General features: G+C 46.8%; 2 protein-coding genes and 1 long non-coding RNA gene across 6 annotated transcripts in view; 1 reads left to right on the plus strand and 2 right to left on the minus strand.

Moving 5' to 3' along the window:
- LOC143422285 (neurotrimin) overlaps positions 1 to 13,849 on the plus strand; it is a 264,124-nt gene that overhangs the window by 142,920 nt on the left and 107,355 nt on the right. The window lies entirely within an intron of this gene.
- LOC143422297 (uncharacterized) overlaps positions 1 to 13,849 on the minus strand; it is a 346,242-nt gene that overhangs the window by 7,210 nt on the left and 325,183 nt on the right. The window lies entirely within an intron of this gene.
- Positions 6,576 to 7,808, minus strand: LOC143422360 (uncharacterized). Its single transcript, XM_076892934.1, has one exon. The coding sequence runs from the start codon at positions 7,806 to 7,808 to the stop codon at positions 6,576 to 6,578; it is 1,233 nt and encodes a 410-aa protein (XP_076749049.1).

Below are 13,849 nucleotides of genomic sequence, written 5' to 3' on the forward strand. Positions count from 1 at the left end.
CCCACCCCGTCGAGGTGACTACGCAGGGATCCAATACCAACTCTAGTTTCATTTAGACTTTGCATTTTATTTAATCACATATGCGTTAACATTACAAGTTTCCATCGACTATGGATACACAAATCCTTCGAACAGACAGGAAAAATATTTGAAAAAATCAGTCGGCAGTCGTACAGTTACACGCGCACGCCATCGTCCAGGCACGCGTGCTACGTCCCGAATAACAAACGCTGGCGTTCGCCAGAATCGCGTTTCATTTCCTACCTAGAGTGCAGTTCCCGTTCAACTCCTGTCCGGGATTACGGGAAACCGATTTCGGTCCCGCGGGCTTTACGTGCGCGGCCGTAGTCGTTGAGCAAGTTCAAAATGGAGACGCACCGCATGCTCGCGATTAGACTGCCGTCGGTAACGACAGGCTCTCGCGCTTTTCCATTCATTCACAGGAACCGGATATTGTGCGCTCGAAACCGACGATGAATTCAGAAACGGTGGATATTTACCAGGCGAGTTCCCGCTTGCGTTTTATAATCCCTGAGAACCTTAAACGCACGCGCGTACGTGCGAATTATACGTCCGAGTGCGTATGAAAGTTTGCTTTTAAATGTTGCTGTCCAGTTTCATTTATTTCGAAACTTTACTCTTTTCCTACCTTCTCGTGCCTTTTTCGTTTGCGAATCGCACGAGTTCCGAGTGTATCTCTCGTTTATGTAAATTTATTTATCGTGCGGCGAAGTAAAATTGTCGTTGTCGAGGGAAGACATTGAATTAAGATCCGTCAAACAAACGTCTTGCTCTCCACGACAGGTGTCTCATTAATATTCCGCCTAAAAACCAGACGAAATATTTGAACATCTCCATTGGATTTATGATATATAAAAATGAAGAGTTATCGATAAATTTTGGTATTGCATAGTGAGCCATAAATCCAGGAGATCGGAAACGACACGCGTGACAAGTATGGACCAACAACCATCGCTGAATCGACGCAGATAAAAATCTTTCCCCCCCGGTGAAAACTGTGCTCGGGTCTTTGCACGATTCGAATTAAAATGAAAACGGGAATAATTATGATTACTCAGCGGAGCCTCGCTCCAAATAGGGGCATTCATCGAGAAATCCACGCGAGAACTCTCTAGAGCAGCTCGAAACACGTCCCACCACTCTCGCGTAATTATCCACATCTGTGGTTGGTCCATTTTTCAGCTTCTTACCGAAACGCGGAGTAATTGTGAGACGATCCACGAACACCGCGGCTCCTCAGCCAGAAAAAGAACCAACGGGACGAGCGTAATGGGAGCGTACGTTCGTCGTGGAAAATATTTGAACGCGTACGACGTTGGCTCGCGTATAAAAATACAATTGGCCCTCGGCCAGACGGGACAATTCGCGCGTAAATATGCGCCAGTGGGCTGGTTAATTGGTTAATTTAACGTAGCCGTTTGCCTACCCTCGGCAGATTGCTTACCACCGACCTCCACCGACATCGCCAACTCGATTCGCTGAAATAAAAAAAAAGTGGCGGCGATAAGTTGCTCGAAACGAAAAAATCGAACTTCTCTCTGGATTCGATGGAAATGGCGCCACCAATCATCCCCCAAGCACGGTGTATCCGGACGGAACAACCGAACGCGCCGCTTCCTACCCAGCCAGGAATATCTTGACCCACGAGGTACCAACCGCGGCGCTGCGTATCGCGATCTACTCGCGGGATTTCCAAATAAATTGACCAACGTCGCCGTTGGCGGTTGTTTATTTTCGAAATTAAATTGAATTGGCCCATAACTTGCCGGTCTATTAGCCCTGGGGACCGGGCTAGTTTGCCCGTAAATCTCCTGGGTATCGGCCTGGGTGGTGGCATTCGCGTACACACGAGAAAACGAACAGAGAGAGAGAGAGAGAGAGTGCGAGTGAACGACTGGCATAACGGGTGAGAGGAATAGAGAGAAGAGAGAAAAAGAGAGAGAGAGAGAGAGGGGGGGGATGCAGCGCGAGAAAGATGAAAGGGGGTGAGATGTGTGGGATGAAGTACGGTCGGCGGGGGTGTGGGGATTCGATTCGAGCCCGACAATGCGTCCGGAAGCTCCCAGGAAATACATGGGCGTGGTGCCGAGATAAATGTACTCTTGCATTTGCATAGTTACCTCTCGTCCTCGGCCTCCATATCCTCCCTGTGTTCGTTCCTTTTCAGATTCTATATCCGCGCCCGTTTCACCCTGTACGCGCGCCGCTCTGGACGCTGCGCGTCTCGTTCGAGGGAGAGTCCCTTCGCGTGAACATCTGCGAGGGAAGGCCGTTACCGTCTTGCGAGCCAGCCGCCGGGGTAAATCCTCGGATCGCTAGACGAGTGGATGTTTTAGGGATTTTGGAACACCTCCAGGTGTCGAGATTTCAGCGCGCGTTACTTTCCAAGCGGTTTCTTCATCCCTGCGCCGCTGAGCACGGATTTTAACAGGCGAACGGTCGAATTTTGTCTACCACGCTCGTGTTTTCCAAAAAAAATCTTCTCTTCTCCTATTTTTCAACGAAGGGTCCGCGTCACTGCGAACGAAAGGAAATGACAACGAAACACAGGAAGTGGCAGAGTCGCGTGTACCAGGTATCGTGACCGGAAGTCCCGCGGGACGTCACTTTCCGCGGTTCGCTGACGGTTAAGAATTATTTAACGCGGACAGGCCGCGCGCGATCGACGCGAGTGGATTTTCTGTTTCAACGAAATTGACAGGAACCGCAGTGACCCTGTCGGTTATTACGGATTCATAGGAAACGCGAAACGCACGGTCGTGTTCCGGAAGCGGGGCGAGGCTGTCGCTTTTCTTGCCCTGGGAACGACGAATACACCACCGGCGATAAATTCACCCTCAGACTGCATCTGTTTGCGTTCCTAGAGCACTGCGCTACTTAAACGTAAGCTTATGTACCGAGTAACCTGTTTCCTTGCCGTTTGCCCGCCAAGCGTTGCTGGTGGAACGTTAAATATCGCTGGAGACGGATGGGTGTGTTAACTTATGGAGCATTGCACTTTATTTTGAGAAATTTATCGCGGATAAGATGCGTTTTATTGCTATGTTGTTGGATCTTCTTAGATGAAATAATTCTTAGATGAAACTGTAATTGATAATTGGCAAGTTGTATTTTATGAACGACGAGGCTCACGTGTTGTTTTCCCTTGAAGTAAGCCCCAAGATGAATTGGCAGTTTGTTTTGCGCCATTTTCTTTCGACAGATCGTCGATCCGCCGCTCCCTTGGGGATCCTCGCTGAAATGGAACGCTTTGTGTTTTTGTTCTTTGCGATGGTAATTGCGGTTGTCCCTGCCGGAGGTTTTCCGATGTTTACATGACGAGTACGAAAACAGCCGGAGAAGTTCCTTCGTAGGGCTTGGAAATACGTATTTTACGCGTTGTGTATGCAAGAGCTCGTTCATTGATCCACTCGAAGCTAAGAAGTTTCGGAGAACTCGTCTGCTAAGTGTAAAACGTGTAACTCAATTTCGAAAGCAAAGTAGACGCGAATTAGTCTGACTCTCAGAGACGGCGGTTTATGACGGAACAAATTCGATTCGAATCGTGATATTCGTAGCTCGGAGAAGCCAGGTCTCGTACGTACCAAACGTATAATTTGACATTTATCTTAAATAGATCGGGTATCTATTTGAACCTCGAAATATCATTACCAAGCTTTCGTAATCGATCTTTAACGATGTTGGAGTAAGCAGTATCGCAGAGTCAAATTTAATTCTTCGTGCCTCCGCCATGCTGTTCTCAGATGCTATCTAATATTCTCATCAATCTCATCGAATTACGTTGAATCCTATTTTCCACCGTTAGTTCATATCTTCGAGGGGTCTTGGAATCTCATTATCGAATTCTTAATTTCGCTAGAGCCTGGGCCCACCCCGAGGGACATCGAGACGGCTGTTTACAGGGCTCGTTTCAGATTTATAACAGGAGCGCTCCCGAGGGACGCGTCTGGAACTATTAGAAAACTTGGTCGCGGATGGAATCGAACGCGTTTCGAACTGGCAACTGCGGCCCCCGATCGAAGCGTGCTCGCGCGTCTCGGATTTCCCGCCCGTTTTAGCCGACTTAAGCTCCCGTCGATCCACTTCCGGCCGTCTCCTCCTGTTCCGCCGCTTAGTTGCTCCCACGACGTCCTCCAACCATTGGCTTCTCGTCGACAATCGTTAAACTCGCCTCGCTCGCACGAAAAGTTTCGAACGCCTGGGTCGACTCGCGCGGTGCGAGCCGCTATTATTCGATCTTAACGGGCGAACTTCCGGCGAACTGACAAGTGTGTGTAAGCGACAAGTTCAGCAGCGGTTAGACACGGTGTTTGCGAAACTACGATACAGACGGAAACGAGACTGCTCGTCTCTCAGCCGTTCGAGCGAAACTTTCATCTGTCTTAAAAGAAATCGACCGTGCTCTGTTTTAATGTATCGATCCCCCGGGGTTCCATGATTCTCGTGGCTTTCTCGTTAGTTGTAGCTGCTCTATTATTCATATTTGGGTCATTGTATCCGCGGATTTTCACGGAGGCGTAGCAACGCTTCCGTCAGGGATTCGAAATGAAAATGAGTTGCGTGAAGATAATAAGTGTTCATTAACATGGAAAAGATACGAGACGGTAAACATAAACAGTAAGCAAACCTCGCGATATGTAAAACAGCTGCATTATGTGGCCATCAGGCGGCTGCGGTAGGTTTTATTCGGTTGTATAAATGTCGCTTTGCCCGGAGATAACGAAGCAGCGCTACGGTTGTGTCCTGTAATCGCGTGGAACAATACCGAACATAGCAAACAAGTCTAGATTAATCAAGAACGAATGAAATATTCCTCGATCGAATGTGCACGCACGCGGGTCGTATCAACGATAAAACGCGTCGCTGTGGTATCCATGACAATGCGAACAATTACCCTCTTAATTGTTCATCGTCCGAACGCTTTGAGATGCGAATAATAAAAGTGAAAAACATCGAGAAAAAATTGTTCGCCAATTCATTCTCAACGAGAATGTACCAATTTGCTTTGTATCGTGAAACTCGATTCAGCGCAACTCGCGTCAATACGTAACCGTGCAAGCAGATTCTCAGCGAAACAAGCTTCGCGATCGATAAAATCATTTGTTCGAACGCGAAAATATTTTTCGTTCGAAAATTTACGCGCAAACACCGCGGTTAACTCGACGGAACGTCAACAGAGAACCGAAGCCTGGTAACTGGTTACGGCACAGACTCGAAGTCGAGTAACTTATATTCCTCCGAGCGCGCCCTGTTCCAGCCGCGAAGACGCGCGTCCGCTTGCGAGCGAAATTTTAACGGGCTTAAAATTCAGGTTAGAACGTAAGTGAATTTCCCGGGAGACGGGGCTGCCAGTCTGCGGTGAAATATATGGAAATGACAAAGTTTTTCCGCGCGTTGCCGAGTGCCTTTATTTGAAAGGCAGATACGTACTCGCGTAGAGGCGAAAGAATAATTTCGCGCCGCCGTCCTGCGGTCGCCTCGTGCCAGTGAGCTTTATTTAGCCGGATGTGCATAGGAATGGAGACGCGCGTAACCAAGTGCTCGTGCACCCCTACGAGCACCCCTTTTACCCGCGTTGTTGCGTTCATCCATCTTGTATTCGCCCGATGCCGCCATTTCCCTGCTTATATCACGCAAACTCCTCGGTAACTTTTCATTATGGTAACGCTAACTGTACGGTGCGCGGATGTAAAGCATACTCCAGCGATACTTCCGGAAGACGGTCGTGAAATTTACACGGATCCTGTGCAAATCGTAATCTTTTGGAATTTTGGATTTTCAGAGATACAATATAAGTTTTTTGGCTAGCTATACTTTTGCAGCTGAAAGTGAAACTACTCCTTTCCTGCTTTTCTTTTATATTATATTTATTTTTATATACTACATGTTTATATCGTTACTTTAACTACCGTTATTTTAACTGCTATATGGAAATGCAAATTTGTATTATGTTAATTAATTCCATATGTAATTATTAACTCACGTAACACCCTCGCTGCCATTTACTAGCTATAAAGAAGATTTCAATAATAAATAGGTATGCTACGTAGCTCTATATTTATACCAGTGACTATACGCTATATGATTTAGTTGTCATGTTAGCGCCAGATAAGATAACGAAATTATTGCTTCGCATATTTCATGATTGATTGCAAAAGTAACGCAGTTTAAATAAACTTTGACAATCTTTATTTATACACAAAGAATTTTATGCCAGTGACTACTTCTGCTGAATCATGAATCTTTTATAATAATAAATAATAAAAATCTACATACTTCCGAAAAGCATTTTTTTTTTTTTTTATGATAAACTGGACACGACTGAATGCAATAAATAAAGCTTTTAAAGTATATGAAACATATTCTGTTGAAATAACTGATAGAAGTACAAACACCAGTTAACTTTGTCTGTTAAGCGCTATACAGTATTGATTAATTAAACACCAATAGACCTACGAAATATTTCTTCGAGTTCGTCAATCTTTCAGGATCGATCATCGATCAGTAGCGTCTGAATACTTGTAGTAAAAGATGCGCAGATACGTTTGTAACTCCTAAGAGTCATTGATGCTATCGTCTGGCTGAACGAAATCATCCAGACAACCGAATTCCCTCAACACGAGCAACTGATCCCCCAGAAGTTTGTTCACTTTTTCCCCGCCTGCTAAGCGCGTCATCTCTGCACATATTCGTACATCCGATTCCTTGGAAGTAGCCGGGGACCATTCGTGCTCTTCCTTCATTAAAATACCCAGGAAGTACGAGGCAATCGTGTATCCGTACAATCCCTTCCTCTTATACTCTCGATTGAAAGCCTCGTACGAATACTTGCTACAATCGACGCCATTTTCCTTAAGACACTCCGTCAATCTCTCGTGGTACACTTTTAAACTGTCGTTCAACAGGTTTTTGCTGAAATAGCTCATGCAGTGGAGGCTGAGGAACATCGACACGTCCACGATGGGCGTGCTGTACACTATCATCGCGAAATCGATGAACATCGTTGACAACTTGCCATTCTCCCTCTTGAAAAGCATGTTCAGTATCGACAAATCCCCGTGGCACAGCGTGGCGAGCGGTTCCTCAGGTTCGATGAGCTTCTTGAACATCTCGTTGTATGAGTGCTCCAGTAGATCGTGGAACTTGTCCAGGAATGGGTCGCTGCCGCCTGTCTTGCGAAGATAATTCGTCCCCTTGCTTTTGCAGGCGTGCCTCACTATCATCACATCGCAAGTCAGAGATAACCAGCATTCCTGGATGCTTCTCACGATATCGAAGAACTCCTCTCGCCGTTGTTCTTTCATCGCGTACGCCTTCGCATGGAACTTGGCCATGTCGCGTAACGCGGCGTACGTGTATTCCAGCGGGATGTTGTACTTGTAGTCGGCTATATAGTACCCTCGCTCAGCGATCACGTTCTCCAGAACGATCACACTGTTCTGCGGTTTCTCCTCCACGTATACGCAACGCGCGAACTCCTCGTCGCCCTTGGCGTATTTCGTGTAGAACAGTATCTCGTTATGAAACTGTTCGTCCAGGCTCATATAATTTGACAGCTCATTGAACGACCGCATCTTCACCACCAAAGAGATCGCCTTCTTCTTCTCGTTCTCGTTCTCGTCGTTCGCGTTTGGGATGATATTCACGAAGAGCATGTTCGAGAGGAACGCCTGATTGCCATTGGTGATCGAGTAACGTGTGTCCTCGAACTTCATCCCGAGATTCTTCACGACCTTTCTTAACAGATCGTCTAGCGTGACTGGATCAATCCTCTTTATCTCGTTCATCGTGAGATCGCGCCGGTTTATTGGAGCTCCTCCGAGTAGTCGTCTCGATGATTAACTGACACCAAACTATGCCAGCTCTAAGTCAAATGTCGTCCGCCGGTTACCGACGATACATGTATAATAATATAAACACGTAAATCTGCGAAGCGACTAGACGCTGCGTGATGTTCGAGATACGACGAGTTGTTATCGAAAATAGAGGAAAGGATTCGTCTGTGTGCAGGTGATGTTACCGTGATCGACCGTGCGCGAAACGTAGTTGCTTATGTAGGTCGAATGTTAACTGAACAGTCCACGCTCTTATCATTCGATTACCGAGTCATGGAATGTCATTATCGTGGAACTTTTTTTTTTTTCCAAGGCTGCCGGAACAATTTTCAATTATCTCATTGCGCTTGCATTATATCAGACAATTTGGAACATATTGTATTATGATAAGGTCAATATCCATTTTACTCTGGAACGCGTTTGTGTTCCGTTATCAATAACAAAAGTACTTGGCACGTGTAGAAAAGGTTAACTCGGGAAACGCTTACTGTTCGTTCGGTCGTTGCCAATTCCAACGGCGATTCAGTCGTTCCGCGGAGGCGCGATCTCGACAAAAAGAGAATTGCGAGACCAGTTTCTCCGAACAATGTCGAGGACGCGACGAGAACCCGACAGATGGAGTGGTAGGAAGGAGGTCGGAAGAAAAAACAGGCCGAGAGGGATGATTCGAGCAGGCGGAAGCCGCGATCCAAAAAGGCAAGCAGCGGGAAATCGTCTTCTTGGCTCGCCAGATGAAATTAATTGAATTGGCTGCGCACGAGTGGACTCTTCTGATGCGTGCACGGGCCGGAATGAATGCTGGGATGTCAGGGAAAGAAGCCTCGAGTGGAGACATTTCGAGAACGATCGCGTGGCTGACACGGAAACACTGGCTGTCACCATTTATGCGATGCTCGTACTCGAATCGCTTGCGTAATATCTGAACATTCGTAAATTATGCGTTTAACGAAAACAAAACTATCGAATTCGTTTTCTGACGTATTTGCTATTATTCGACGCGGCTTTTAGACGTGGTTCGTGGAATAGGCGCAAAATCGCTCGATCTCGCGTCGTCACCTGTCACCGTACAACCGTGCTTGTGCTCCAACACAGCGAAAATGCAAATTCGATCGGTAGATCGAGCCTGCGAAACATTTCTCTTCGCCAGGAATGAAATTTATCAAATTTTTCGAGCAACCCTGCAACCGCCTACTCACGAGGGTGGCTTATGAATCTTGCATTAAACACTGCCGAGTCATGCTCGCCGAGCTAATTTGATATTCGAATAAATTATTCTTCCACGGTTCGTTCGATCGATCCTGTTTCCTTGGTCCATTTTTTATTACGATGAACTTTCCCAGATAGGAGCAAATTCTTCGTCTGCGGAAAGTGTCGCGAGTATACAAAATTATGCTACGCCCAAGCGAATGTCAAATAAAATAATCTAATAAGCAGATAACAAGGTACATCGATGCAAATACCTCTAACAGTAAGCGTAGCCTGGTGAATTAAGAATAATCTTGGGGTTGTTTCGTAGTATCTAGTATTCTGCGTCAAAAATTCCGCGGCAGAGAAAGTTGAGCGACGTCAAGAACGAAGAGCAGTCGGTATACTTCGGTACAAACCCAGCCAAATTAAATTTCCATTGCAAATTTCATTCGATACGGTCGTTCGACTACACGACGATTTGCCTCATCCCACAAGACTGTCTTTCATTTATGCAATAGACGACGCGCAACGCCGTCGAGCGCTCATTATTAAACGTGGAAAATAGTGCGCGTGAAACTTCCTTTCGCCAGTAGCCTCGCAATAAATGGTCCATCGAGATTGTATAACGAACCGGTTGTTTCATCGATTATGTACGGGGCAGAAGAAGGATCGTTTAATTCTATCGTATCGTGGCATTTTCTCTTCGCGTGAATATTCAAACAATCGCGGTAACAACTGTCTTCGTTCAAATCGAGAACAATTTTCAAGTGCATCAAATTATCAAGCCGTTCCAGAAAGGTTGAACCACAAAGGTTTCGCAGATAAAATGTAAAACGTAAAAAATCCACGCGTTTCCGCCAATCCCTCTCGCGAACGGGGTTTTAGTTGGCTACCATAATGGTCTAGTTCGCTGGGATACGAGCGATAACGAGAAGCCTCGTTACCGATTAGGCGTTACCTGGACCCTGCCAGTCATTAAGATAACGAGCACGCGGAACTAGATATCAATAAAGCTCTTGTCACTTTCGATTAGCAGAATTTCATTGTCATGTTTACGCGCGTGCACAGCGAAACAATTTGAAAAGTGCTTAGTATACGTGTAAACGGAAATAAGAACGGAAGGGTTGCTCGAGTATCCTCGCCGCTTTAGAGAACGTTGAATTTAACTCTCGAGACAGTCTCGCGCGAGGAAGACATTAAGTTGAGAAGGAAGAAAAGTTCGAAACGTGGCGAACGCGTAGAGGTGGCGCTCGACTCGAATGCTGGAAGAGGGAGGACGCGTCATCCGGAACCGCAGGATCTAGGGATCGATGGCGCGTCGAGAGGAGATAAACAGCGGCATGGCGGAATCATAAATAACACCGCCTCGTCGCTACATCCCGGTCCCATACGGCCGCGGAATCAATACCGTACTATTTCTATATCCGAACTGGCGTGATATCGCGGTGGCTCTCGTAATTCTAGATCCGCGAAGATAGAGGCGGTTGTTCGCTCGGTTCGACGCGGGGGCTGCGAAGTCGGAAGGGATCGAAATAAACGCCCCGGGGTGGCTCCCGCTGCCCCCGTTTCCAAATGGTCCCGAGCATCATATTGTATGGGAATCGTAGTAAAAAGTTTACGAGCGGGACCCGTCGAACGATCGGAAACACGACGAGGCTACCGGAACAGGTTCCGTTTGGGGTAGGTGAATAAGGGCTCGGAAGCTGGACAGTTCGAAAGAGACGTGCCCCGGGGTAGGTATGCAGTCGTCAGGTGCGGATGGCGCAAATGTACATACACGATGGCAATCGTCGAGAGAATTATTCACTGCAGCGTAGCGGTTCGCAAATAAAATGGCCACGAAACAATAATTGAAGTCTTGGAGGTATGTAAAAGAAACGGTTCGACGCGATCTCCCGCTGTTTCTCGATCTATATTTATCGGACGGAAAAAGTCTAGAATGTCGGGAAATATAAATCAACCCCTCTGCTGGCTACCATATTTCTTTGTCGCCTGGCGGTGTTCGGAGGGTACTCCATATTTCGATCTCGGTTGGATCTTAGCGCGGCGTTATTTACGATTCGACCGAAGATTTATCATAGAATTGATTTTACGCGCGTCCGATTGGATTAATTTTCGCTACGGCCGCAGGCGCCCCGTTGGCCGTTCGTTGTTTTCTTCAGGCCGCTTCTTTTGCTTCCGCTGTCGGATGCCTGTTGAATCGCCGGTGGTTCCAGCTGCCCTGGGCCACGTCGTCCGGTCAATTCTTCTTGGTTTCGATAATTTATAGATCGATGCGATAAAAGTTATGGGCTTGGAATACGGTTCCTTTCGGTGCTCGGGCATTACGTGCTTCGCTCGCACGATTCAATGCGCTGGAAACAGCGTGCGTCTACTTTTATTTGCGACAAGACGAATATTCGTGTCATTTCGTGCAATCGATAACCGAGGAATTTCTCTCCTCTTTAAAAAAGAAAAAGTGGCGAAAGTGTTATTTAAATTTCTGAATTATTTCTGAGAATTTTAAATATCGTAGATTAGCAATGCGGCTCGTAGATTAGCGCACGTGTATACGTAACTTGCGCGCCTACACACGTGCACCAGGCACGTTATACGTACACATGTCTTCAAGTTGTGCAGTAAACTGTAATCTCCTCGTGCACGCGCATTCAAAGTTTGATAACCGTTCGCAATAAATCACTTAATATTGCAGCCAGTGTTATTGAGCCGAGTTGTAGGGGAAGTTAGTTGACGGGTAGTCCGAAATTGATCACTGGACCAGCCAATTCGGCTTCCACCGCCACGAATTATCGTGCTGGACGCACCACCGTCGCAAGGTCCACGGCGCTCAATTTTCTTCCAATTAATTTCTGATTATCGAAGCCCTCGTTAACCGAGGGGGCAGCGATACTCGAGCTCGCTTGTTACGAAAGGAACAACGGACACACCGCAGCCTGTCTCGTAACGCAACCTCGAACATTAGAGTCGCATTCCACCGGAGACTTCTAATCCCACGATCAATTTACTTATCAACGATTACCCTGCGATTTGAATTTTCACACGCACGTGCACTCGCTCGAGCGTACCTCTATTTCTGCTCTACATCACCAACCATTGGAGGACTCGTGGCTCGTTTTTCCTCGCTGGTAGCAGAGCGAGCGACTCGTGGGACAGGGGGTGCTCGAAACGCGCGGCAATCTCGGCTATCCGAGGGACGTTTAAGCAAAAGTTGGGAATTTGAATTTTAAAGCAGACCCGGGTCCGTCGCGCGGGCGGCTTCCTGCTCTTTCTTCGACGACCGCGCCGCGGCTAGATTGAAAGATCGTCGTCCCGCGCGGGCTCGACCTCCCCGCGCCCATCTGTCAGGGACCGCCGTGCTCACCCTCCGGGCGACGAGAATGTTTTACGAGCTGTCTTCGAACCGTGAAACGCGGAGATTTAGTGGAGGAGGAATCCTCCCGGCGGAAGCGCGACGAAATCACGGCGGCTCTCGACGCGCGACTCGCGCGGCTAGGGTAACGGCTTATGGCGGAGTTGTCCCTTGTAATAAGTAAAAGTTAGGCACCGCTTCGAGCGTTTGCTTGCCATTCCAAGTTTTCTGTCGGCTGTGTACGCTAGTGGTAGAGCCGGATGTCGGAGGGGACGACTTTTGCCAGCCCCGGAGGCAAGTTTCGACGGTTCTGGATTTAGGGGGTTGATGGCAGCGACGCGCCCGATGAAAGGGGAGTTCCGCGTCTATTCGACTTGTTTCGCTAATTCCAAGTCTAACTCTAATTGCTTCGTTCAACGATCGAACGATATTCGAATGATAATTAAACGAACATTATGGTACGCTTACATTACTTTGGACGTTTCCTCGTATATTTTTTTTCGAGCAATCTGATTTTACATTTTGTCCACGCTTAAATCTTCCGTGAACGTTGGAAACGTTCATGGTCTACCATTGTGGCAGGCTGTGATTATTCGTGCGTCATTCAACCCCTGAACAAAGCCAGCTGCGATGCTTGTAGAACGTTGCGGCGTTGGGTTAATTCTTTTCAAATTACACAGCTTACATCTACAAAGCTTAACGATTATAACTGCATATTCGCTAATTGCTCGTGGTCCCATGCATGGGTTCATAGCGCTCCTAGAGAGGGTTAATGCGTCGCTGACGGCTGGAAACATAGTGCTGATACGATTATGCTTCGCATAGCTGTCGCGGAAGGCCCGTAAAAGGGTGGACACGCACGCGGATAATTGTTCATTCTCAATTTTCACCGCGCGTTCGCGTCTTATATCGGAAAGTTTAATTTCAATTTTCACTTGTACGTACGATACGTTTCTGAGATGCAGCGAGTGCATAGGTAAAATATAATTGGAACTATAGCGATCAAGATGGTAATAAGGTGACGTAAAAACAGAAACGGGATAGGATCGCGCGATTAATCACAATTAGAAAGTCGTAAACCTAAATCTCTTAGTATACGCGATAAATCCGAGATCAGATAAATTGAAGGCATATTTTATGCCTTGAGAACAGTGAAAGGGCTGCAATGAACGTTGGAACTAAAACCATTTGCTTTTGGAGCATGTGCAGCTATATCCGGGTTTGCTCAACGTGCTTAACGTAACTGTTGACCCAACTTAATCCAAACGTAACCTAGATCCCATACTTATTAGAGCCTTTTGTGTATTCTGAATTTTCGAACAAGTTTACGTGTAAATTTTACGACAGTATGGATGTAGTTTGAAATGCGCGAGAAAGTTCGGGAAAAAGTCGAGAAATGCTATGGTAACCTTAAATGAAAAGTAAAATTGTTAGATTCAGAACAAATCGGTCGTGC

Source organism: Xylocopa sonorina, chromosome 3 (assembly GCF_050948175.1).
Source record: "Xylocopa sonorina isolate GNS202 chromosome 3, iyXylSono1_principal, whole genome shotgun sequence".
In the NCBI taxonomy this organism is placed as follows: domain Eukaryota; kingdom Metazoa; phylum Arthropoda; class Insecta; order Hymenoptera; family Apidae; genus Xylocopa; species Xylocopa sonorina.